This window comes from Procambarus clarkii, chromosome 39, assembly GCF_040958095.1.
Source record: "Procambarus clarkii isolate CNS0578487 chromosome 39, FALCON_Pclarkii_2.0, whole genome shotgun sequence".
In the NCBI taxonomy this organism is placed as follows: domain Eukaryota; kingdom Metazoa; phylum Arthropoda; class Malacostraca; order Decapoda; family Cambaridae; genus Procambarus; species Procambarus clarkii.
Window position 1 is genome coordinate 39,324,541 of NC_091188.1, and position 26,370 is coordinate 39,350,910.

General features: G+C 49.7%; 1 protein-coding gene across 1 annotated transcript in view; it reads right to left on the reverse strand.

Annotated features, from left to right (window-relative positions):
- Positions 1–26,370, reverse strand: part of LOC123760269 (girdin) — a 167,659-nt gene that overhangs the window by 132,697 nt on the left and 8,592 nt on the right. Inside the window, exons 2-3 of the mRNA XM_069338200.1 lie at positions 25,714–25,926; positions 6,633–6,895 (exon numbers count right to left, since the gene is read on the reverse strand). Of these exons, the coding sequence (XP_069194301.1) occupies positions 6,633–6,895; positions 25,714–25,926 (476 nt within the window). The remainder of the gene's footprint in view (positions 1–6,632; positions 6,896–25,713; positions 25,927–26,370) is intronic.

Sequence of the window (26,370 nt, forward strand, 5' to 3'; positions counted from 1 at the left end):
GGAGTTCTTCTACTGCCCAAGCCCGGCCCGAGGCCAGGCTTGACTTGTGAGAGTTTGGTCCACCAGGCTGTTGCTTGGAGCGGCCCGCAGGCCCACATATACCTGCTTGATGGGGTTCTGGGAGTTCTTCTACTGCCCAAGCCCGGCCCGAGGCCAGGCTTGACTTGTGAGAGTTTGGTCCACCAGGCTGTTGCTTGGAGCGGCCTGCAGGCCCACATATACCTGCTTGATGGGGTTCTGGGAGTTCTGCTACTCCCCAAGCCCGGCCCGAGGCCAGGCTTGGCTTGTGAGAGTTTGGTCCAGCAGGCTGTTTGGCCTCTACGGCTGGGTGGAGACCAACCAGCAAGGTCCGTTTACAAGACCATACTGACCAAGGGGTACTCTACAGCCTCTCCCACTGGGGGTCCTCAACTTACCCGGTTACGAAGGAGGATCACGTGACAACTGGTGGTAATGCAGCCTTGACGGCAGTTAACGGCCGGCCGTTAACGACCCAGCAAGGGACGAATGAGTCCACACACCTTGAAATAGGATGGTGTTTAACGGTGTAGAAAACAAAAACTTTCACCTGGCTAGGTGAGCGTTGTGCTTACTACAGGGGCGCCTGACAGCTGGGTGGACAGCGCTTCGGATTCGTAGTCCTGAGGTTCCGGGTTCGATCCCCGGTAGAGGCGGAGACAAATGGGCAAAATGTTTCTTTCACCCTGATGCCCCTGTCACCTAGCAGTAAATAGGTACCTGAGAGTTAGACAGCTGCTACGGGCTGCTTCCTGAGGATGTGTAACAAAATAGAGGCCTGGTCGAGGACCGGGCCACGGGGACGCTAAGCCCCGAAATCAGTCCATTTTAAATAATGAATAACAATTTGATTTGCATTATTGTTAAGCTGCATCACTTATGAACCCATCCTTGTGTGGCAGTGCACAGTAGAAAGCTGTATTTACATCTCCATACATTAAAACATTGATTGTAACCATGATATATATATGTGTGCTTGAGCCTACAGTTTAGACCTATTGTCTTGTGTATGAGCCTCTGTCCTGCGTGACAGTCAATACCACCATTGTCCTCATCTCTGCGTGACAGTCAATACCACCATTGTCCTCATCTCTGCGTGACAGTCAATACCACCATTGTCCTCATCTCTGCGTGACAGTCAATACCACCATTGTCCTCATCTCCCAGGAAACATGAAGGTGTTTCCCTTCTGATAAGTTATATATCGTCCGTGGGAAGGTGCTGCCCAATCGTGTTCTCCCTCTGGCGTTGCCCACTCTCAATACCACCACTACCACCACCACCACAACCACCATCTAGTCCCATCCCCCCCCCCCTGCCTCTCTCAACCACACCAGGAACCCACCACAGACACCTCTCAACCACCAGCGTCCCACAGGTATTTCCTAACTGCCAGAGGTGGTCCTCACAGCCAGCCAGACTCCACCACAGCACCGCCACCACAGCACCGCCACCACAGCCCCACCACCACCACAGCACCACCACCACCACAGCACCACCACCACAGCAACACCACCACAGCCCCGCCACCACCACAGCCCCACCACCACCACAGCAACACCACCACAGCACCGCCACCACAGCACCGCCACCACAGCCCCGCCACCACCACAGCAACACCACCACAGCCCCGCCACCACAGCCCCGCCACCACCACAGCCCCACCACCACAGCACCGCCACCACCACAGCACCGCCACCACCACAGCAACACCACCACAGCACCACCACCACCACAGCCCCACCACCACAGCCCAGCCACCACAGCACCACCACCACAGCACCACCCCCACAGCCCCACCACCACAGCCCCACCACCACAGCACCGCCACCACCACAGCACCACCCCCACAGCCCCACCACCACAGCCCCACCACCACAGCACCGCCACCACCACAGCATCACCACCACAGCCCCACCACCACAGCCCCACCCCCACAGCCCCACCACCACAGCCCCACCACCACAGCACCGCCACCACCACAGCACCACCCCCACAGCCCCACCACCACAGCCCCACCACCACAGCCCCACCACCACAGCACCGCCACCACCACAGCAACACCACCACAGCCCCGCCACCACAGCACCACCACCACCACAGCACCACCACCACAGCACCACCACCACCACAGCCCCGCCACCACAGCACCACCACCACCACAGCACCACCACCACCACAGCACCACCACCACCACAGCACCACCACCACCACCACAGCCCCGCCACCACAGCACCACCACCACCACAGCCCCACCACCACCACAGCCCCGCCACCACCACAGCCCCACCACCACCACAGCCCCAGCACCACCACAGCACCACCACCACCACAGCACCACCACCACCACAGCACCACCACCACCACCACAGCACCACCACCACCACCACAGCACCACCACCACCACAGCCCCGCCACCACAGCACCACCACCACCACAGCCCCGCCACCACCACAGCCCCGCCACCACCACAGCCCCACCACCACCACAGCCCCACCACCACCACAGCCCCACCACCACCACAGCACCACCACCACCACCACCACAGCCCCGCCACCACCACAGCCCCACCTCCACAGCAACACCACCACAGCACCACCACCACAGCACCACCACCACCACAGCACCACCACCACCACAGCCCCACCACCACCACAGCCCCACCACCACCACAGCACCACCACCACAGCACCGCCACCACAGCCCCACCACCACCACAGCACCACCACCACCACAGCACCACCACCACCACAGCCCCACCACCACCACCACAGCAACACCACCACAGCACCACCACCACAGCCCCACCACCACAGCACCACCACCACCACAGCCCCGCCACCACCACAGCCCCACCACCACAGCAACACCACCACAGCACCACCACCACAGCCCCACCACCACAGCCCCACCACCACAGCCCCACCACCACAGCCCCACCACCACAGCACCACCACCACCACCACAGCACCACCACCACCACAGCACCACCACCACCACAGCACCACCACCACCACAGCCCCACCACCACCACAGCACCACCACAGCACCACCACCACCACAGCCCCGCCACCACAGCACCACCACCACAGCCCCACCACCACAGCCCCACCACCACAGCACCACCACCACCACCACAGCACCACCACCACCACAGCCCCACCACCACCACAGCACCACCACAGCACCACCACCACCACAGCCCCGCCACCACAGCACCACCACCACCACAGCAACACCACCACAGCACCGCCACCACAACAACACCACCACAGCACCACCACCACCACAGCCCCACCTCAAAGTGGATACCACCACCACTAACTTGTCTGACACGCATTCTGCTGTTACTCTGCTCCCTCCTCACCCCCACCATGGCTCTGGGGCCACCTTCCATGGCTCTAGCCCCCCCCACACACCATGGCTCTAGCCCCCCCTCCACACACACCATGGCTCTAGCCCCCCCCACACACCATGGCTCTGGGGCCACCCTCCATGGCTCTAGCCCCCCCCCACACACCATGGCTCTGGGGCCACCCTCCATGGCTCTAGCCCCCCCCCACACACCATGGCTCTGGGGCCACCCTCCATGGCTCTAGCCCCCCCCCCACACACCATGGCTCTAGCCCCCCCCACACACCATGGCTCTAGCCCCCCCCACACACCATGGCTCTAGCCCCCCACACACCATGGCTCTGGGGCCACCCTCCATGGCTCTAGCCCCCCCCCACACACCATGGCTCTAGCCCCCCCCACACACCATGGCTCTAGCCCCCCCCCCACACCATGGCTCTAGCCCCCCCCCACACACAATGGCTCTGGGGCCACCCTTCATGGCTCTAGCCCCCCCCCACACACCATGGCTCTAGCCCCCCCTACACACCATGGCTCTAGCCCCCCCCACACACAATGGCTCTGGGGCCACCCTCCATGGCTCTATAGCCCCCCCACACACCATGGCTCTGGGGCCACCCTCCATGGCTCTAGCCCCCCCCCCACACACCATGGCTCTAGCACCCCCCCCCACACACCATGGCTCTAGCCCCCCACACACACCATGGCTCTGGGGCCACCCTCCATGGCTCTAGCCCCCCCCACACACCATGGCTCTAGCCCCACCCACACACCATGGCTCTAGCCCCCCCCACACACCATGGCTCTAGCCCCCCCCACACACCATGGCTCTAGCCCCCCCCACACACCATGGCTCTAGCCCCCCCCACACACCATGGCTCTAGCCCCCCCCACACACCATGGCTCTAGCCCCCCCCACACACCATGGCTCTAGCCCCCCCCCACACACCATGGTTCTAGCCCCCCCCACACACCATGGCTCTGGGGCCACCCTCCATGGCTCTAGCCCCCCCCACACACCATCGCTCTAGGCCACCCCCCCACACACCATGGCTCTAGCCCCCCACACACCATGGCTCAGGGCCACCCGAACCACTCACTATCGACCTTACTCGACTCTTAAATCCCGGGCGAAATGAGCCTGGATTACATGCACGATCGCCTTAGGGGGCCACCTGGGCCACCTTAAGGGCCACCTGGCCCACCTCGAGGGCCACCTCCGAGGTGGCCAATTTATCTATTAATAGCAGCGTACTTCCAAAACTCAACCACCAGCACAACCAGGCAATTCTTGGATTATCGAGTGCCGATTGAGTGCCAATGAGTACCTAACTTGACCGAAACGCTGCTGGTACATGTGACTGATAAAGATTAAGCCACACAAGTGGTGGCACGGGCATGAATAACCCCGGAGGTGGCCACGGGCATGAATAACCCCGGAGGTGGCCACGGGCATGAATAACCCCGGAGGTGGCCACGGGCATGAATAACCCCGGAGGTGGCCACGGGCATGAATAACCCCGGAGGTGGCCACGGGCATGAATAACCCCGGAGGTGGCCACGGGCATGAATAACCCCGGAGGTGGCACGGGCATGAATAACCCCGGAGGCGGCACGGGCATGAATAACCCCGGAGGCGGCACAGGCATGAATAACCCCGGAGGCGGCACAGGCATGAATAAACCTGGAGGCGGCACGGGCATGAATAACCCTGGAGGCGGCACGGACATGAATAACCCCGGAGGCGGCACGGGCATGAATAACCCCGGAGGTGGCACGGGCATGAATAACCCCGGAGGTGGCACGGGCATGAATAACCCCGGAGGTGGCACGGGCATGAATAACCCCGGAGGTGGCACGGGCATGAATAACCCCGGAGGTGGCACGGGCATGAATAACCCCGGAGGTGGCACGGGCATGAATAACCCCGGAGGTGGCACGGGCATGAATAACCCCGGAGATGACACGGGCATGAATAACCCCGGAGATGACACGGGCATGAATAACCCCGGAGGTGGCACTGGCATGAATAACCCCGGAGGTGGCATGGGCATGAAAACTGGAACCATATCGGGTTCCAGTTTTAAGGCAAACCCAAACCCAGCATACCTGGAGAGGGTATCGAGAGTTCGTTTAGTCCTCGAGCCCGGCCCGAGGCCAGGCTCGACTTGTGATACTTGGTCCACCAGGCTGTTGCTTGATTGCTTGATCCCCCCACAGAGAGTGGAGGCAAAACGTTTAGAGCTGAGATTGATCCCGTGGAATACCTGTGACCGATTTCGATGGTTCACCCATCACAAGCTGGTCTTCCCTGGCCTATATGCCGGGCCCCGTGAGTCTTCACAGTTCGCTAGCCAACACAGTCGGACTGATCAGATAAGATCAGGAGAAACGTGTCAAGTTGTTCATCACGAACACTTTCTACTGTATCTCTCACTGTAGTATATTTCAAGCTTCCTGTGCAGATTTTCAACCTTATATTCCAATATTTTCTATGAGCATATTATGAGATTTCTCTCGTGTCCTTTCCCAGGAAAATAATTTTAATTCTTCCAGGAAGGTGGGCCTAGGGGCCTGATGGCTGAGTGGACAGCGCTCAGGATTCGTAGTCCTGAGGTTCCGAGTTCGATCCACGGCGTAGGCGGAAACAAATGGGCAGTTTCTTACATCTTGATGCCCTCTGTTCACCTAGCAGTAAATAGGTACCTGGGAGTTAGACAGCTGCCACGGGCTGCTTCCTGGGGGTGTGTAACAAAAGGAGGCCTGGTTGAGGACCGGGCCGCGAGGACGCTAGGGCCCGAAATTATCTCAAGATAACCTCAAGATAGAAGAAGGTTAATAGCGTAAGTGCTTCACTGAGTATGCGATCAGTAAGGGATCTCTGTATATCTTCTCGCTCTCTTATCTTGCCTATCCTTAGGTGGATGTGATAACCGCTGTCAGAACAGTGTTTAAAGACCACAATAATCTATCTGACACAGTCTCCTGGGGGGGGGGGTGATGGGTGGCAGGATCTTAAACCAAGAACTAAGATTTGTTGTGAGGACAGTAGCACTCCCGGTTGCAATTCTTTTTACCATGCCGTGGCTCAGTCGACTAAAGCGCGTCCCAGACGTAGGTTCGAACCCTCATGACGGCCATTGTGGAATTGTCCAAGAACTAAGTTTCACGAGAATCCCAGCACCAACCCCCTGACGACGAAGGCGCCGCCGAGCCGCAAAAGCTCTAAAAAACAAAAGAAGAACGCCGCGACCACTTACTACTCCTGACGGAGGCGCCGCAGCTGGGCCTTACAGTCAGCCAGCTGCACCCCCAGGTGATGGACGCTCTCCTGGGACACCACCTCGTCGTCTCCCTCCCCACACAGCGCCCTCAGCAGCTCCAGGTGGTAGGCGTCGCGCTCCTGAACCAGGCGTCGACAGTGATTAACAAGGGTGGTGAAGGCCAGGGGCACCTGCTCCTCCGGGACAGCCTCCACCTGCGTCCACTCCGTCGGCCACACCGCCTCAGGGTTGTCCGTCACCTGCAACATACATGCAATGTGTTAATGCAACGTAGCAAGCGGAAATGCTTGTCTGAGAGCGTAAAAAAGGTTGATTATATACAGAATGGTAAACCGCCAGTGTAGAGAACCACCTTCGGTTCTCTATGGTAGAGGAGAACGACTTGTGATAACTTGGTCCACCAGGCTCTTGCTAGGAGCGGCCCGCCGGCCCACATATCCACTACAGCCTAGTTGGTCCGGCACCTCTTGCAAGAACCTGTCTTAGTACACCATTTGGAATGTATTCACAAACCACTATTCTACTAATGACAGCACAGACTTTTTCCTGTTAAGTTTCACGTGTGTGTTTGTGAGAGAAAAGGTGATTGGCAGTTGAGAAGCGGGACCAAGGAGCTAGAGCTCAACCCTCGCAAGCACAACTAGGTGAGTACATTTTAGCAGCCTACTAATAAGCAATTTTCATCCAACGAAATTTTGTTATCCACTTGCAAACTCTGTGATGCCCTTTGGGGCTGTTCCATTAACGTCACAGGTCAACAGCTGTTCAATGTAAACATTGCAGTGTTTACATTGAACAGCTGTTCAATGTAAACACTGCATAGCTCACGTGTCACGGAGTCTGGATTATTATTACAAGATTTTGGTTAATTTTCTGTTTATTTCCCGCCAGGACCTTTTTTGTTGATATAAACTACGCTAACATCCATTCACTCTCGTTTTAACACACACACTATGTTTACTAATGTTTGAATATCAGTTGGTTTGTGTTTGTATCTATGCTTTGAATGCCCGATTATTATTTGTTTGTGAAGATCTAACAAATCACGAATATTATCGTTCCTTGTCGGCTCCATTTTGTTTTGTTTTTACACAAACTTGTCATGAAGCCTAAGTCGCCGTGTCTGACTGTTTCCAGTTTAGTCACTCTTAATCCCTATGAATTGTCTATTACCATCTTAACCTGGGTAAATAACGGTCTCCAGGGATCAAAATATCTATCATCAGATTATCCTGATTTATTTGGCCCGTGTGTTCAATAAATTCCTCCGCCGTTGCATCTGGAAGTTTGTGTGTAATAGGATAATTTCAAGGTCTTTTCCCGTTCTCTGTTTTCGATTCCAAGTATTTTTGGACCTTTAGTTTTGAATTTTTCCCGTTCTCTGTATTTATATTCAGCTTTATTATATAAACATGTTCCTTAGTGTGATTTATTCCGTTGACGTGTAAACAAACGTACAATCTGGTGTATAGTTTTATCTATCATGTCATTTTTAATAAGAGTTTTTGTATAATATTCAAGCAATTAGATTTTAAGAAGACCAATTATATATATTTATATATATTTATATATGTAAAAGTCTTTTTTTATCGTTGGTGAATTCAGGCCTTGTGTGTTGCGATGATAAAAGAATTTCCATTGTATCTGGGAGGCTTTGTTAGGATTTCTTTTAATCTCATTTTAGAATGAGAGTCACTCTTAGAATGAGAGTCCATCTCATTCTAAGGTGTGCTCACCTAACTGTGCTTGCTGGTGTTGAGCTCTGGCTCTTTGGTCCCGCCTCTCAACTGTCAATCAACTGGTGTACAGGTTCCTGAGCCTATTGGGCTCTATCATATCTACATTATAAACTGTGTATGGAGTCAGCCTCCACCACATCACTTCCTAGTGCATTACATTTGTTAACTACTCTGACACTGAAAAAGTTCTTTCCAATATATCTATACCTTGAGAGGATTTCGGGAGTTCTTCTACTCCCCGAGCCCGGCCTTAGGCCAGGCTCTACTTGTGATAATTTGATCCACCAGGCTGTTGCTTGGAGCGGCCCGCAGGCCTACATATCCACTACAGCCTGGTTGGTCCGGCAGTCCTTGCAAGAACTTGTCTAAGTGCCTCTTGAATACATCCATCCTTGTTCCAATAATATTTCTAATGCTTGCTGGGAGGGTGTTGAACAGCTGTGGACCTCTGATGTTCAGTGTTCTCAGATTGTGCCTATGGCACCTCTACTCTTCACTGGACCTCTGATGTTCAGTGTTCTCTGATTGTGCCTATGGCACCTCTACTCCTCACTAGACCTCTGATGTTCAGACAGTGTTCTCTGATTGTGCCTATGGTACCTCTACTCTTCAGTGGACCTCTGATATTCAGACAGTGTTCTCTGATTGTGCCTATGGCACCTCTACTCTTCACTGGACCTCTGATATTCAGACAGTGTTCTCTGATTGTGCCTATGGCACCTCTACTCTTCACTCGACCTCTGATGTTCAGTGTTCTCTGATTGTGCCTATGGCACCTCTACTCCTCACTAGACCTCTGATGTTCAGACAGTGTTCTCTGATTGTGCCTATGGCACCTCTACTCTTCACTGGTTCTATTCAGCATTTCCTTCCGTACCTTTCGCTCCAGTATGTTGATATTCTACTGCGCAAATTTGGGACCTGGCCCTCCAGTATCTTCCATATATATATTTTTCATACCTTTCTCGTCTCCTTTCAAGTACAGGGCAGTGGTGCAAGGACTGTGCCCTGGGGCACAGAGCAGCGGTGCAAGGACTGTGCCCTGGGGTACAGATCAGTGGTACAAGGGCTGTACCCTGGGGTACAGAGCAGTGGTGCAAGGGCTGTACCCTGGGGTACAGAGCAGTGGTGCAAGGGCTGTACCCTGGGGTACAGAGCAGTGGTGCAAGGACTGTGCCCTGGGGTACAGAGCAGTGGTACAAGGACTGTACCCTGGGGTACAGAGCAGCGATACAAGGACTGTGCCCTGGGGTACAGAGCAGTGGTACAAGGACTGTACCGTGGGGTACAGAGCAGTCCGTTGCACAAGGGGGGGAGTAAAGCCTTGGCAAAAAATTATAGGCCAGTTGCACTAACATCACACATAATAAAAGTGTTTGAAAGAGTGATTCGGAATCAAATTTCTAGTTTTATGGAAAACAATGAATTGCACAATCCAGGACAACATGGATTTAGAGCGGGAAGATCCTGTCTGTCACAGTTACTCAACCACTATGACAAAATCACAGAAGCCCTAGAAGAAAAGCAAAATGCAGATGTTGTATACACAGACTTTGCAAAGGCGTTCGACAAATGTGACCATGGGGTGATAGCTCACAAAATGAGGTCAATGGGAATAACTGGAAAAGTAGGATGCTGGATACTCAATTTCCTGTCGAACAGAACACAAAGAGTAACAGTCAATCAGATAAAATCGAGTCCAAGCGATGTTAAAAGCTCTGTACCTCAAGGTACAGTCCTTGCACCGCTACTGTTCCTTATTCTCATATCTGATATAGACAAAAATACACGCCACAGCTTCGTGTCGTCCTTTGCAGATGACACAAAAATCAGCATGAAAATTACCTCTGCTGAAGACATTGAAAAACTACAAGCAGATGTCAACAAAGTTTTTGATTGGGCAGCAGAAAATAACATGATGTTTAACAGTGATAAATTTCAGGTACTCAGGTACGGCAAAAATGAGGATCTGAAACATAATACAGGGTACAAAACACAATCGAATCTTCCCATAGTAGAAAAACAGCATGTCAAGGATTTGGGAATAATGATGTCCGACGACCTAACGTTTAGGGAGCATAACCAAGCAAATATCGCGTCAGCCAGAAAAATGATCGGATGGATTACGAGAACTTTCAAATCCAGGGATCCCATCACAATGGTTGTACTCTTCAAGTCACTTGTGCTGTCCCGTCTCGAGTACTGCTCAGTACTCACTTCCCCCTTCAGAGCAGGAGAGATTGCTGAAATAGAGGGAATACAGAGAACATATACGGCACGCATAGACGAGATAAAACACCTAAATTATTGGGATCGTCTCAAAGCTCTCCAAATGTACTCTCTAGAAAGGAGACGAGAGAGATACCAAATAATATACACATGGAAAATACTGGAGGGTCAGGTCCCAAATCTACACAGTAAAATAACAACGTACTGGAGTGAACGATATGGAAGAAAATGCAAGATTGAACCAGTGAAGAGCAGAGGTGCCATAGGCACAATCAGAGAGCACTGTATAAACATCAGGGGTCCGCGGTTGTTCAACGTCCTCCCAGCGAGCATAAGAAATATTGCCGGAACAACCGTGGACATCTTCAAGAGAAAACTGGACGGTTTTCTAAGAGAAGTTCCGGATCAGCCGGGCTGTGGTGGGTACGTGGCCCTGCGGGCCGCTCCAAGCAACAGCCTGGTGGACCAAACTCTCACAAGTCGAGCCTGGCCTCGGGCCGGGCTTGGGGAGTAGAAGAACTCCCAGAACCCCATCAACCAGGTATCAATCAACCAGTGGTACAAGGACTGTACCCTGGGGTACAGAGCAGCGGTACAAGGACTGTACCCTGGGGTACAGAACAGTGGTACAAGGACTGTACCCTGGGGTACAGAGCAGTGGTACAAGGACTGTACCCTGGGGTACAGAGCAGTGGTACAAGGACTGTACCCTGGGGTACAGAGCAGTGGTACAAGGACTGTACCCTGGGGTACAGAGCAGTGGTACAAGGACTGTACCCTGGGGTACAGACCTATTCACTGCACTTGGGCTTGATCTTACTGGACTGACCGTCACTCTCTGCATTCTGTTAGACAGAAAGTTGAAAATCCAACGCCGTTATTCCTAGTGATCTCATTTTATGGGCCATCACTCCATGGTCACGTTTGTCGAATGCCTTTGTGTGAGTGTTCATGACGGCATTCATGACTGTTGTGACACCCACTCAGGAGTGTGTGTTCATGACGGCACTCAGGAGTGTGTGTGTGTTCATCCTGGACTTTTAACTATGGAAAACATTCAGTGAAGCGACTGAAGATCTGCTTGACCCAAACAAGCTTGACAGACTGCTCACCAAGGGTGCCTATCCAAGTGACGAAGACCTGTCATCTACACCAACAATTTGATTGACTGAATGATGTGACGCGATTACACCACACAGCCAGAGCCTGTGAGGGCATAATTCGGGCTATTCATGCCCGTGTCCACCTCTTGGCTGGCTTAATCTTCATCAATCTGAGACTCTGATTCAAGACGCCAGGTTCAGGAGCCAGGCCCGTGAGTTTGACCAACACTCTCAAGGTTAATCATTTCTCCCAATCCCTCTGATTGGCTGGTGGGGCCGTCGCTAGGCTTATCAGACACCCATGTCTGATCATGCAGTCAATCAGGAGGCCCAATCAGAGACCGGGCGGCGGGATTATTGATCCCCGGAAGCACCACAAGACACCATTATGTTTTGAATTGTGAACAAAATGAGTCGGAAACTTCATCAGCCAATCAGAGATGTCATCTCAACACGTTGCATGAAATACTAAATGATCTGATTACAAATGATAAAATACCTCTAATTCTTGCATTGTATCCAGATTTTGCTGTTAACACAGCCCATACAAGGAGTGCCGGAACAACCAAGCTGTGGTGGGTATGTGGGCCTGCGGGCCGCTCCCAGCAACAGCCTGGTGGACCAAGCAGGCATCAACCGCCTGTTGTGGTAGTACTTACAGTAACGATGAGGACCACAGTACATATACCGACCTGCAACACAATTAAAAAGTAGAAATCGGTACTATTAAATTTGGACAAATCGAATATAATTTTATATTTATGTTGCAAAGACAAACTAACCTAACCTCCCCTAGGCCTAATACACGCTATCTGAGGCCTATTATAGTAGATATTTGTACTATACTAGGCCTAAGAATATTTAAGTGTTTCTCAGCTTCAATTTTGACTATAAAGTCAATAGTATAAAATTCGACTATCTAACTGCTTAGTATGTCAATCTTCGTACTATGGGGCACATACTTACAACAACTACTATCTAAGCAGGAAGGCGAGTTGTATTAACAGACAGAAGTGTATAATCAATGTATAAGCTGTATAATGTGACGACTTAAAATCATAAACAGCCACTTTTGAAAATGTAAAAAAAAAAAAAAAAAAAAAAAAAAATGTAAATTGAGAGAGGGGGGGGAGGGGGCGGTGGTCCTGAAATAATTTGAACGCTTTATGAAACAATGATCAGAGGGTATCTGCTTGATATATAGCTATCTTGATATCTAGATATCTTGATATCTAGATATCTTGATATCTAGATATCTTGATATCTTGATATCTAGGTGATATCTCACCACCGCCTACTTCCCAGCCTCCTCACGCGCGCTCACTAACCACGAACACACTCCAGACTAGGGCGCTGCGACATGGGCTCAGCCTGTCCTCCTTCAAAGTACGTCGCTTTTCGCTCGTAGGCGTTACATTCGGCCAGAAATCGTCGTGCTAGAAAATGGAAGCGGCTGGCGAAAGTGACGTACTATTCCGTTTTCTGTCTTGGGTCCTCTGGTAGGTTAGGAGAGACCACTTTAAATTGTCCGTTTTCTGTACGCTGGGGAACCTTATAAGGACGGGTTGATCTCATCCCACCTCTTCTCAACTTCTCTTCCTCCTAGCCACCTTTCCTCACCAGTCCAGTCCAGTCACCAGCTCACTCAACCGTCGTGAGAACATCCACGACTGCAACACCCAGCCAATTGCTCGATAACGACAGTATTGCAGCGACCAATGAATGAGCTTCCCTTGGGGCGTGGGGAGCCGCTCTAAATGGTCTGTGGCGGATTGTTAATGGACTGCTGTATGTCTTAACGTAAGTGGTTCCGGCCACTGTTAAATGAGGTGTGGTGGGGTTGAATGGGGGTGTTCCGTGTACAGATTTAATATTTAATATCTCTAATATTTACCATAATATCTAATCTAATATTTATTATATTTATTTATTTATTTATTCGTCTCTCCCTCCTACACTAGAAAATACAGACTGAAAGTGCTTAAGCTGTCCCAATAATTTAGATGACTTACTGAGTGGCTTCTGGCCGTAATTATTAACATCTTTACTGACAAAATTAATTACAATTTCCACGCTCTCCAGGTCAGCAATTTCTTCGGCTGTGAATGGGGCTGTTAGTGTGCAACAATACTCCACCCTAGAGAGCACTAGTCTCTTGAAAAGTATCATCACTGGTATGGCATCCCTTGTTTGAGAGGAAGGAAGGAAGGGGCAGCAGTAATGGAGGAAGCAGTGGGAAAATCATTGAATTCATCAGAATGCTGCCTCTGGAAAATTTCCCTATTAAGGCTACTCAATAGCACTGTCGATAGAGCTCCGGCGTGGGGGTCCAGGATTCGAGTCTCCTACAGCCCAGGTGAATAGAATGTTTATTACAACGAAAGTGTGGATGCCAATTTTAAAAATAATTTTAATTATATATATTAATTGTATATATATATATATATATTAATTATATATATATATATATATATATATATATATATATATATATATATATATATGTCGTACCTAGTAGCCAGAACTCACTTCTCAGCCTACTATGCGAGGCCCGATTTGCCTAATAAGCCAAGTTTTACTGAATTAATATATTTTCTCTAATTTTTTTCTTATGAAATGATAAAGCTACCCATTTCATTATGTATGAGGTCAATTTTTTTTTATTGGAGTTAAAATTAACGTAGATATATGACCGAACCTAACCAACCTTACCTAACCTAACCTATCTTTATAGGTTAGGTTAGGTTAGGTAGCCGAAAACGTTAGGTTAGGTAGGTTAGGTTGTCGAAAAAACATTAATTCATGAAAACTAGGCTTATTAGGCAAATCGGGCCTTGCATAGTAGGCTGAGAAGTGAGTTCTGGCTACTAGGTACGACATTATATATATATATATATATATATATATATATATATATATATATATATATATATAACATAAAAAATGCTAGAATACAAATGAAAAAATCCATTTATAAAGACACCTCCCCCCCCTCCCCATCCCCCCCCCCGCGAAAAAAGTCTAAATAATATTAGTCTTTATTTAAGAAATGAGTTAGAGTTTCGATCCGATGATTTCCTCCTGGCTCGTAATATTCTGAAATATTTCCCACAGTTTTGAACACGTTATCAGACGAAGGTCATTAGAACAATTGTTAATTGTTCACTAACGAGCCACTTGAAGAACACCAAGGCCTGAACATACCACGCGAACCCCGTTTAAGTGAACCCGATGTTCTCAATCTTGAAATGAGGCTAATATAAGACTCGATATAAAACATATATTTATAATGATCAAAGACCATTATACTATATACGTACAACAATTGTTTATATTTATATAAAACAAAAATTCAATGTAACAAAGTAATATACCTTTTTTTACCTTTGTGGTAAACGTAATAATTTATCTAGTGATGACATACAGCAATACTTTGTTATACAATGTATTGTATAATACCGCCGAACCACCGCTGAAACCAGCAACAAGGAGGCCTTCGCGATGACCGGGCCGCGGGGAGGCTAAGCCCCGAAACCATTATAAGGTAACAAGGTCCGTAAGGTAAGGGGAGCCTGACGGCTGATTGAGCAGCGCTCGGTATTCGTAGTCCTGAGGTTCCGGGTTCTATCCCCGATGGAGGCGGAAACACATGGGCTGAGTTTCTTACAGTAGCTCCTATAGTAATTCTACGTGAGTCGTCTTGCTGATAACTTGGTCCACCAGGCTGTTGCTTGGAGCGGCCTGCAGGCCCACATATCCACCACAGCCCGGTTGGTCCGGCACTTCTGCAAGAACTTGTCTAAGTGCCTCTTGAATACATCCACCTTTGTTCCAGTAATATTTCTAATGCTTGCTGGAAGGGTGTTGAACAGCTGTGGACCTCTGATGTTCAGACAGTGTTCTCTGATTGTGCCTATGGCACCTCTACTCCTCACTGGACCTCTGATGTTCAGACAGTGTTCTCTGATTGTGCCTATGGCACCTCTACTCCTCACTGGACCTCTGATGTTCAGACAGTGTTCTCTGATTGTGCCTATGGCGCCTCTACTCTTCACTGTACCTCTGATGTTCAGACAGTGTTCTCTGATTGTGCCTATGGCACCTCTACTCCTCACTGGACCTCTGATGTTCAGACAGTGTTCTCTGATTGTGCCTATGGCACCTCTACTCCTCACTGGACCTCTGATGTTCAGACAGTGTTCTCTGATTGTGCCTATGGCACCTCTACTCCTCACTGGACCTCTGATGTTCAGACAGTGTTCTCTGATTGTGCCTATGGCACCTCTACTCTTCACTGGACCTCTGATGTTCAGACAGTGTTCTCTGATTGTGCCTATGGCACCTCTACTCCTCACTGGACCTCTGATGTTCAGACAGTGTTCTCTGATTGTGCCTATGGCACCTCTACTCCTCACTGGACTTCTGATGTTCAGACAGTGTTCTCTGATTGTGCCTATGGCACCTCTGCTCTTCTCTAGACCTCTGATGTTCAGACAGTGTTCTCTGATTGTGCCTATGGCACCTCTACTCCTCACTGGACCTCTGATGTTCAGACAGTGTTCTCTGATTGTGCCTATGGCACCTCTACTCTTCACTGGACCTCTGATGTTCAGACAGTGTTCTCTGATTGTGCCTATGGCACCTCTACTCTTCACTGGACCTCTGATGTTCAGACAGTGTTCTCTGATTGTGCCTATGGCACCTCTACTCCTCACTGGACCTCTGATGTTCAGACAGTGTTCTCTGATTGTGCCTATGGCACCTCTACTCCTCACTGGACCTCTGATGTTCAGTGTTCTCTGATTGTGCCTATGGCACCTCTGCTCTTCTCTAGACCTCTGATGTTCAGACAGTGTTCTCTGATTGTGCCTATGGCACCTCTACTCCTCACTAGTTCTTTTCAGCATTTCCTTCCGTACCTTTCGCTCCAGTATGTTGTTATTCTACTGCGCAACGTTATATAACTGTTGTTGATTTATGAACTAAATTACCGGATAACAATAGAATTGGGATCACTGGATTGTTTCAAGTGTAAGTTAGACATATATTTGAATGATTGAGTGGATAAAAACAAACTGCCTCGTATAAGCCAACAGGCCTTCTCCAAGCTTCTATAATACTCATAGTCTGAACTAAATAAAATATATTCAACACTCTTTATCATATTTTTAATTATCAACCTCTTGGGCTGGACGGTAGAGCGCCGGTCTCGCTTCATGCAGGTCGGCGTTCAATCCCCCGACCGTCCACACAATCCTGACCCCTTCCCAGTGCTATATAGTAATGGCTTGGCGCTTTCCCCTCATAGTTCCCCTCCCCTTCCCTCTGGTATTTTACATTTTCTTTTATTCAATATACATTTATAGATTTTTAATTTAAATATTTATGGCGCCAATTAGTCTGGCAATGATAACGTTGATGTTGCCAATGCCTGAGGGATTAATGCAATATATCTGTGTACAAATTCTTGTTCCCATGTGTAGCGCGTGCGCGCGCGCGTCTGGTCAACCTGTCCTCCTACAGCCTGTCCTCCTACAGCCTGTCCTCCTACAACCTGTCCTCCTACAGCCTGTCCTCCTACAGCCTGTCCTCCTACAGCCTGTCCTCCTACAGCCTGTCCTCCTACAACCTGTCCTCCTACAGCCTGTCCTCCTACAGCCTGTCCTCCTACAGCCTGTCCTCCTACAGCCTGTCCTTCTACAGCCTGTCCTCCTACTGCCTGTCCTCCTACTGCCTGTCCTCCTACAGTCTGTCCTCCTACAGCCTGTCCTCCTACAACCTGTCCTCCTACAGCCTGTCCTCCTACAGCCTGTCCTCCTACAACCTGTCCTCCTACAGCCTGTCCTCCTACAGCCTGTCCTCCTACAGCCTGTCCTTCTACAGCCTGTCCTCCTACAGCCTGTCCTCCTACAGCCTGTCCTCCTACAGCCTGTACTCCTACAGCCTGTACTCCTACAGCCTGTCCCCCTACAGCCTGTCCCCCTACAGCCTGTCCTCCTACAGCCTGTCCTCCTACAGCCTGTCCTCCTACTGCCTGTCCTCCTACAGCCTGTCCTACTACAGACTGTCCTCCTACAGCCTGTCCTCCTACAACCTGTCCTTCTACAGCCTGTCCTTCTACAGCCTGTCCTCCTACAGCCTGTCCTCCTACAGCCTGTCCTTCTACAGCCTGTCCTCCTACAGCCTGTCTTCCTACAGCCTGTCCTCCTACAGCCTGTCCTCCTACAGCCTGTCCTCCTACAGCCTGTCATCCTACAAAGAGCGTCGCTTTTCGCTCGTAGGCGTTACATACGGCCAGAAATCGTCATACTAGAAAATGGAAGCGGCTGGCGAAAGTGACGTACTGTCCCGTTTTCTGTTTTGGGTCCTCTGGTAGGTTAGGGGAGACCACTTTAAATTGACCGTTTTCTGTTTTGGGTCCTCTGGTAGGTTAGGGGAGACCACTTTAAATTGACCGTTTTCTGTTTTCGGTCCTCTGGTAGGTTAGGGGAGACCACTTTAAATTGACCGTTTTCTGTTTTGGGTCCTCTGGTAGGTTAGGGGAGACCACTTTAAATTGACCGTTTTCTGGAGGTTGGGAGACCTGAGGAGGACGGGCTATAGGTCGACTGTTCTGGTCGTCGACCAGCCCGCGTCCTCGCTAGCGTTCACGTCGTCAATAAACTGATGTACTAAATTGCCCGAACCTAACCCAACCGCGAACCCAAGGATAGAAAACGGGACATCACGTCAATTTTTCCAGCCGTTGTGATTTTTAGTAAATGTACATCAGTTTGGCCTTGCTAGGGGAGGCATACGTCAAAAATACGACGCAGTAGTGGGCAAAATGTCTGCATATTATGACTACTTAAAGAGGGGAAAACTATTTCAATTTCACAATTAAGGCGCGTCTGGGATCCTCTCGGACGTAGGTTCGAACCTTCAGCACGGCCTTTGTGGATATGTTTATTTGAGATATATTTTATACCGGTTATGACCTTACTGGGGTCAAAACTTTTGTTTATTGTTTTATTCTGGCGCGCGCCAGCAGAGGGCGGTGGGGGGGGGGGGGTGCCTCTCTCCTGTGATGCAATTATAACGCTCTCCGCACTTGGTTATATTGGCACTAGGTTCATCATGTGTGTGGTGGTGGGGGTGGTGGTGGTGGTGGTGGGGGGTGGGGTGGTGGTGGTGGTGGGGGGTGGGGTGGTGGTGGATGGAGGGTGGTGGTGGGTGGTGGTGGTGGTGGTGGTGGTGGTGGTGGGTGGTGGCGGCGGCGGGGGGTGAAGGTGGTTGTGCTCATACTGTTCTTTTAGGATTTCACTAATTTCTTTATCATTCTCTGTGGACGAACCTTCAGTTGTAAGTAAAGATCCAATAACTGGTCGAGGTTTATTTTGATTTTCCACATATGAAAAAAATATTTTGGATTTTTCTTTATCTCTTGTATAACTTTCTGTTCCAATTCCATTTCCTCAGACTCATATGATCGCTTCAACGTTTGTTCTATTTCCTCAATCTCCCTGCTTATGCTTATTTTATTTGCTTGTGATAGTTGTGTCTGCCGAAGCATTTCCGTTATTTTTTTCCTTCTCCTGTACAGTCGTCTCCGTTCTCTTTCTAGAGTGGTCCTCTTTCTGCCCCTCCTCACAGGCACGTGCTTCAAGCAGACCTTGTAAGCTTCAGCTGTCAGTTGAGCTATTCCCTGTGTGGGAGTTTTGTCGCTTAAGACCGTCTCCCATTGAATGGTTGCAAGGTCTACATTTATTTGTTCCCAGTCAATCCTCTTATTGTTGAAATTGAATTGATTGAATATTCCTTCTCGCTTGTTGGGTCTCTTAGACCTACTACCGTTATTTATGCTAGTTCGCACTTCAATGAGCTTATGGTCTGAGTATGAAGTATCTGAGATTGTGATGTCTCTGATTAGTTCATCATTGTTTGTGAATAACAAGTCTAGTGTGTTTTCGTTCCTAGTTGGTTCTGTAATCTGTTGATTGAGCGAGAATTTGTCACAGAATCTCAAAAGTTCTCTGATCTATGGTTAGTTATTCCCAGGTTGATTTCCTGATATAATGTTATATGTGAATTGTAAATACAAATTACTGGTGATATGTACCTGCATGTTAAATATTAAACATTTACAAATACCTGTACTCACCCACCTATTTGTACTCGCTTAGTTGTACTTGCGGGGGGTTGAGCTCTGGCTCTTTGGTCCCGCCTCTCAACTGTCAATCAACTGGTGTACAGGTTCCTGAGCCTACTGGGCTGTGCATTTGACAGCGAGCGACGCATTACCCCACACATGTTTAACGTCCAACACACGCTGACACGACAGTTGTTTTTAAACAATGTATACTAGAGCAGACGTGAGACCTGGATAGTGACGTGAGGCCTGGATAGTGGCGGGAACTAGCCTCGGACTGTAACTTTCACAACTATCCAGGCGCTTTATGAGATATTATTGACCTTAGACGACGTACATGATATGTCATTTATTACAAGGCGTTTGTGGAACCCCCTTACAGTGGCCACGAGAGTGCAGAGGACAACAGCGGTAAAAAGAATGGGGCGCGTTCGAGGCACCGTTATTTGACTCAAACGTGTTAACATTAGATCAATGCACATTTGTTGATTAAATAGAGACTATCAATATTAAATGATATTATTCTGAATGATCCATCTTAGGGAGTACCTCTTGTAAGAGGACTAGAAGCCTCTTGTAGTTAAGCAATCACACGCGCGCGCGCGCGCACACACACACACACACACACACACACACACACACACACACACACACACACACACACACACCACACACACACACACACACACACACACACACACACACACACACACACACCACACACACACACACCACACACACACACACACACACACACACACACACACACACACACACACACACACACACACACACACCCCACACACACACACATTCCCAGTCCCAGAAATAAGAGGCATGAGTTATGAGGAAAGGCTGCGTGAACCGCACCTCACATCGCTGGAAGACAGAAGAGCTGGGGAGACATGATCACCACATACAAGATTCTCAGGAGAATTGACAGGGTGGACAAGGATGGATTATTTAACACTGGTGGTACACGAACAAGGGGACACAGGTGGAGACTGAGTACCCACATGAGTCACAGAGGCGTTAGAAAGATCCTTCAGTGTGGGAGTAGTTAACAAGTGGAATGTATTAGGCAGTGATGTGGTGGAGGCTGACTCCATACACAGTTTATAATGTAGATATGATAGAGCCCAGTAGGCTCAGGAACCTGTACACCTGTTGATTGACAGTTGAGAGGCGGGACCAAAGAGCCAGAGCTCAACCCCCTCAAGCACAACTAGGTGAGTAGACTCACTGACAGAGCGCCTCTGCTGTGGTGCAATGTAATGTACTCTGCTGTGATTTTCTCTGTTATGAGATATATTGTGCTCTGCTGGGATGTGCTCTGCTGGGATGTGCTCTGCTGGGATGTGCTCTGCTGGGATGTGCTCTGCTGGGATGTGCTCTGCTGGGATGTACTCTGCTGTGATGTGCTTTGCTGGTACCTGGTTCTGTACCTTGGTTCATCCTGGTACCTGCTGTGATGTGCTCTGCTGGGATGTGCTCTGCTGGGATGTGCTCTGCTGGGATGTGCTCTGCTGTGATGTGCTCTGCTGGGATGTGCTCTGCTGGGATGTGCTCTGCTGTGATGTGCTTTGCTGGTACCTGGTTCTGTACCTTGGTTCATCCTGGTACCTGCTGTGATGTGCTTTGCTGGTACCTGGTTCTGTACCTTGGTTCATCCTGGTACCTGCTGTGATGTGCTCTGCTGGGATGTACTCTGCTGGGATGTACTTTGTGATGTACTCTGTTGGGATGTGCTTTGTGATGTACTCTGCTGTGATGTGCTCTGCTGGGATGTGCTCTACTGTGGTGTGCTCTACTGGGATGTACTCTGCTGGGATGTACTCTGCTGGGATGTGCTCTGCTGGGATGTACTCTGCTGGGATGTGCTCTGCTGGGATGTACTCTGCTGTGATGTGCTCTGCTGTGATGTGCTCTGCTGTGATGTGCTCTGCTGGGATGTGCTCTGCTGGGATGTGCTCTGCTGGGATGTGCTCTGCTGTGATGTGCTCTGCTGTGATGTGCTCTGCTGTGATGTACTCTGCTGGGATGTACTCTGCTGGGATGTACTCTGCTGGGATGTGCTCTGCTGGGATGTGCTCTGCTGGGATGTGCTCTGCTGGGATGTGCTCTGCTGTGATGTGCTCTGCTGTGATGTGCTCTGTGGTGATGTGGTCTGCTGGGATGTGCTCTTATTATATGGTTGTGGTTGGGTGTCGTCATTGATCCTTCTTTATGGACAACCCAACCCAAAACTCTGTAGAGTGCTAATACTTTACTAGGAGATCACCCTGGGCGCTTCTGGCTCTTGGAGAGGGGCTCAACGTCACACGCTTAGTTGATGCAGCTCCAATATTTAGCCTCGTTGTCACGTGCACACACCCACTCGAGCCGCTGTGACTCCCCACTCTCTCCTTATGTGAGATTATCTCCTCAATCCCCTTTATCTTATTGATTTTTCCGTTCTACCCTGTCCACAGCTGTGGTTCTTGGTTCTTTCTCTCTCTCTCCTTCTTACCAACTTCCTGGGAAGCCTCACTAGGACAAGGGCAAACACCAGCAAATTTGAATACATTTACTGGACCAAGCACATACACATGTCTCTGTTGGTAATCCAGCCTACGACTGTAACTCTATACTTCAGTATAAGTACTCCTTGGCACAAAAATGGCAAACTATCACTCACCTTTCACTGCGTCTTGCAAGCTAATGACAACCAAACACTCTACCAACTCCCTACAAGTAATCAACCAGAACTCCCCGTCCACATCTGGAAGTTCACTACCCTGACATCTTCAGGTTCTTCAGGGTTTATCTACCAGGGTCCTCCACAGTGCTCCTGGCTGCTACACCATGAAGTCTTCCTTTAGCAACAATGGTGCTTCACCATTGGTATCACAAAAACTTGTAAAACTTCATTCCATTACTCCTCTTCTCACAGCTTGAGGTTCTCTTCCTCACTGTATGGCTGCTCTCCCACAGAGCTCAGTACTTTCCACTACCTTGGAGTCTCATCAACTACTCCCTCTGTGCTGGCTTCGAAGTTCTCAGCAACTTCTTCCAAAGACAAACCTGCAACCCATTGACACGCCAATAAAAATGTTTGCCCTTAAACACAAACGAAATAATCCACACAATATGTTTGCCTCCAACATCTATCTGCTCTCTACATACTGTGAAAGTGGACTCCCCCGTTTGGGCTGGTCCATGCTCGGCCAGGCGGTCCTCACTCTGGGAGGGTCCTCCCCGCCAGTCAGTCAGTTGGCTCCAGCCGGTCGACGGGACAGGACGCGCTGCTCGTCCCTCCAGCTGTCTCTCTCATCTCTGTCCTCTTATTAAGGCTTTGTGCCTTACCAAAACATGTCTAACTTATCAATAAACATTCGCTACTGTCGCTGGGCACACGACCAACTATAAGTAATCACTATAAACTGACTTAAAATCGTGCTTACCACAGATTGTCTAGTCGAGGGTGCTCTCCCTCTGACGGAGTCTGATCAGGGCGCTCCCACGGCCCACGATAATGTCTCTGGGCGGCTTAACAAACTCTTCTCGCCGTCCAGGACTTGAGACCTCACATTCCCAGCTCGATTCCACAGCTGGAACGTCTGCACACTTCCTTTCTCTTGAAGGAATATCCAACAGGGGATCCTCTCCAACAGGAACTCAATTGGAGCACAGCCTCCCCTCACGATGTCTGGTACTCAAGTGAGGGTCAAAGCCCTCCAGAAGCGAGCCTCACACCCCTCCAGCAAATTATCCACATCTCATAACCAGTCATTTATCTATTTTCTTATTCACTGCCCATATTCGTAAACTCTGTAAAATTTACCCAATTATTTTTACATATGAATCTTCATGTCTGTATATCTCCGACCTCCTAGTCAGGTAAGGCTTGATAGAATAATTCTCAAAGGGGAGACTCGTTTTTCGGCTACCTGGGATCATAACACTATGCTGTGATGTACTCTGCTGTGATGTACTCTGCTGGGATGTACTCTGCTGGGATGTACTCTGCTGGGATGTGCTGTGATGTGCTCTGCTGGGATGTACTCTGCTGGGATGTGCTCTGCTGGGATGTACTCTGCTGGGATGTACTCTGCTGGGATGTACTCTGCTGGGATGTGCTCTGCTGGGATGTGCTCTGCTGGGATGTGCTCTGCTGGGATGTGCTCTGCTGGGATGTACTCTGCTGGGATGTACTCTGCTGGGATGTGCTCTGCTGGGATGTACTCTGCTGGGATGTGCTCTGCTGGGATGTGCTCTGCTGGGATGTGCTCTGCTGGGATGTGCTCTGCTGGGATGTGCTCTGCTGTGATGTACTCTGCTGGGATGTACTCTGCTGGGATGTACTCTGCTGGGATGTACTCTGCTGGGATGTACTCTGCTGGGATGTACTCTGCTGGGATGTACTCTGCTGGGATGTGCTCTGCTGGGATGTACTCTGCTGGGATGTACTCTGCTGGGATGTACTCTGCTGGGATGTACTCTGCTGGGATGTGCTCTGCTGGGATGTGCTCTGCTGGGATGTGCTCTGCTGGGATGTGCTCTGCTGGGATGTGCTCTGCTGGGATGTGCTAATTAAGAGCCTCACGACCAGCCGGAGGTAACAGTAATCCCCTCCAGTAATTGCAGTATCAGAATTAATAACCAACGCAGCGTTCCTTGAGGGAGATACGAACCGGGACTCGATAGAGTGGAAGTTGGGTCGATACCCACACCCGCTCCGCGCCCACGTTGTCATCACTAATTACTCCCAGGCCCCTTAATTACGTATTGAATTTCAACTTTTGAATTGCAATTTGCGGTAAAATACAGCAACTCCGTTTAATTGTTTATTTGTGTTGTATTCCGTGTATATGGGGCATTATTTAGATGCGTTGCAAGGTTAGTATATCACATTATCACAAATAGGAGGATAATACGAAATATGTCGCTAACATGTCTCCTTGCAGGAGCAAGGAGACATGTTAGAGAGAGAGACAACCAACCCGAGGCCTCTCCTGTTGCCACAACGGTCAGATAACGGTGTAGTAAAACGGTCTAAGCCTAACCTTGAGGTAATTTCCGGGGCTCAACGTCCCCGCGGCCCGGTCGTCGACCAGGCCTCCTGGTTGCTGGACTGGTCAACCAGGCTGTTGGACGCGGCTGCTCGCAGGCTGACGTATGAGTCACAGCCTGGTTGATCAGGTATCCTTTGCATGAAGTGAATGCAAACTTAGTGAGTCCAAACACTGACACTTGGATAAAGTCAACATTGCCGACTTGAGAATGGTCCAGGACGGACCGAAACGTCGTCGTCCCTTCATTTTCTAGTGTGTTTCGGTCCATGCTGGACCATTCTCAAGTCATTCTTGGACTTAAGAATGGTCCAGGACGGACGGAAACATCGTCGTCCCTTCATTTTCTAGTGTGTTTCGGTCCATGCTGGACCATTCTCAAGTCATTCTTGGACTTGAGAATGGTCCAGGACGGACCGAAACGTCGTCGTCCCTTCATTTTCTAGTGTGTTTCGGTCCATGCTGGACCATTCTCAAGTCATTCTTGGACTTAGGAATGGTCCAGGACGGACCGAAACGTCGTCGTCCCTTCATTTTCTAGTGTGTTTCGGTCCATGCTGGACCATTCTCAAGTCATTCTTGGACTTAAGAATGGTCCAGGACGGACCGAAACGTCGTCGTCCCTTCATTTTCTAGTGTGTTTCGGTCCATGCTGGACCATTCTCAAGTCATTCTTGGACTTAAGAATGGTCCAGGACGGACGGAAACATGGTCGTCCCTTCACCTTCTAGCGTGTGGTGTGGTCAACACACACCAGCCACGGTACTGCGACTCCTCGCCTGCATGTACACAAGGTCGAGTACTCACCTCCTTGATACACTCGACGATGGAGTGCTGGGTGTTGAGGTCGAGCTTCTTGATGTTGTCGATGATGTCCTCCTTCCTGGAGGACTGTACAGCACAGCCCAGCACCAGGAGGAGGAGGTGGCGGAGCTCGTGCACGCCCCCACACCCCTCGCCAGCACGGGACAGCTTCACTACGTCAGGCAGACGCAACACAACCGTCTGGCTCAACACCTCCTGCAACACAACACAACATTTCTTAAGTTGAATCACAACGTCTCTGCTAATATTCTATATTAACAAATATCATTCCCAGTAAACATATTACATCAGTGCAAAGGTATTGTACTGATGTTGCGAAGTACAAAGGTCATTGCTACTGATGTTGAAGATGTTGCACACAAAACTTACCCTAACCTAACCTTCCTAGGCCTAATGCACGTTATCTATAGTACATATATGTACTATACTAGGCCAAGGATTTTTTTCCGGACTCTATAAAGTGAATAGTAACAAATTCTATCTAATTATCTTGAGATGAGATGATTTCGGGGCTTTAGTGTCCCCGCGGCCCGGTCCTCGACCAGGCATCCATCCCCAGGAAGCAGCCCGTGACAGCTGACTAACACCCAGGTACCTATTTTACTGCTAGGTAACAGGGGCATACGGTGAAAGAAACTC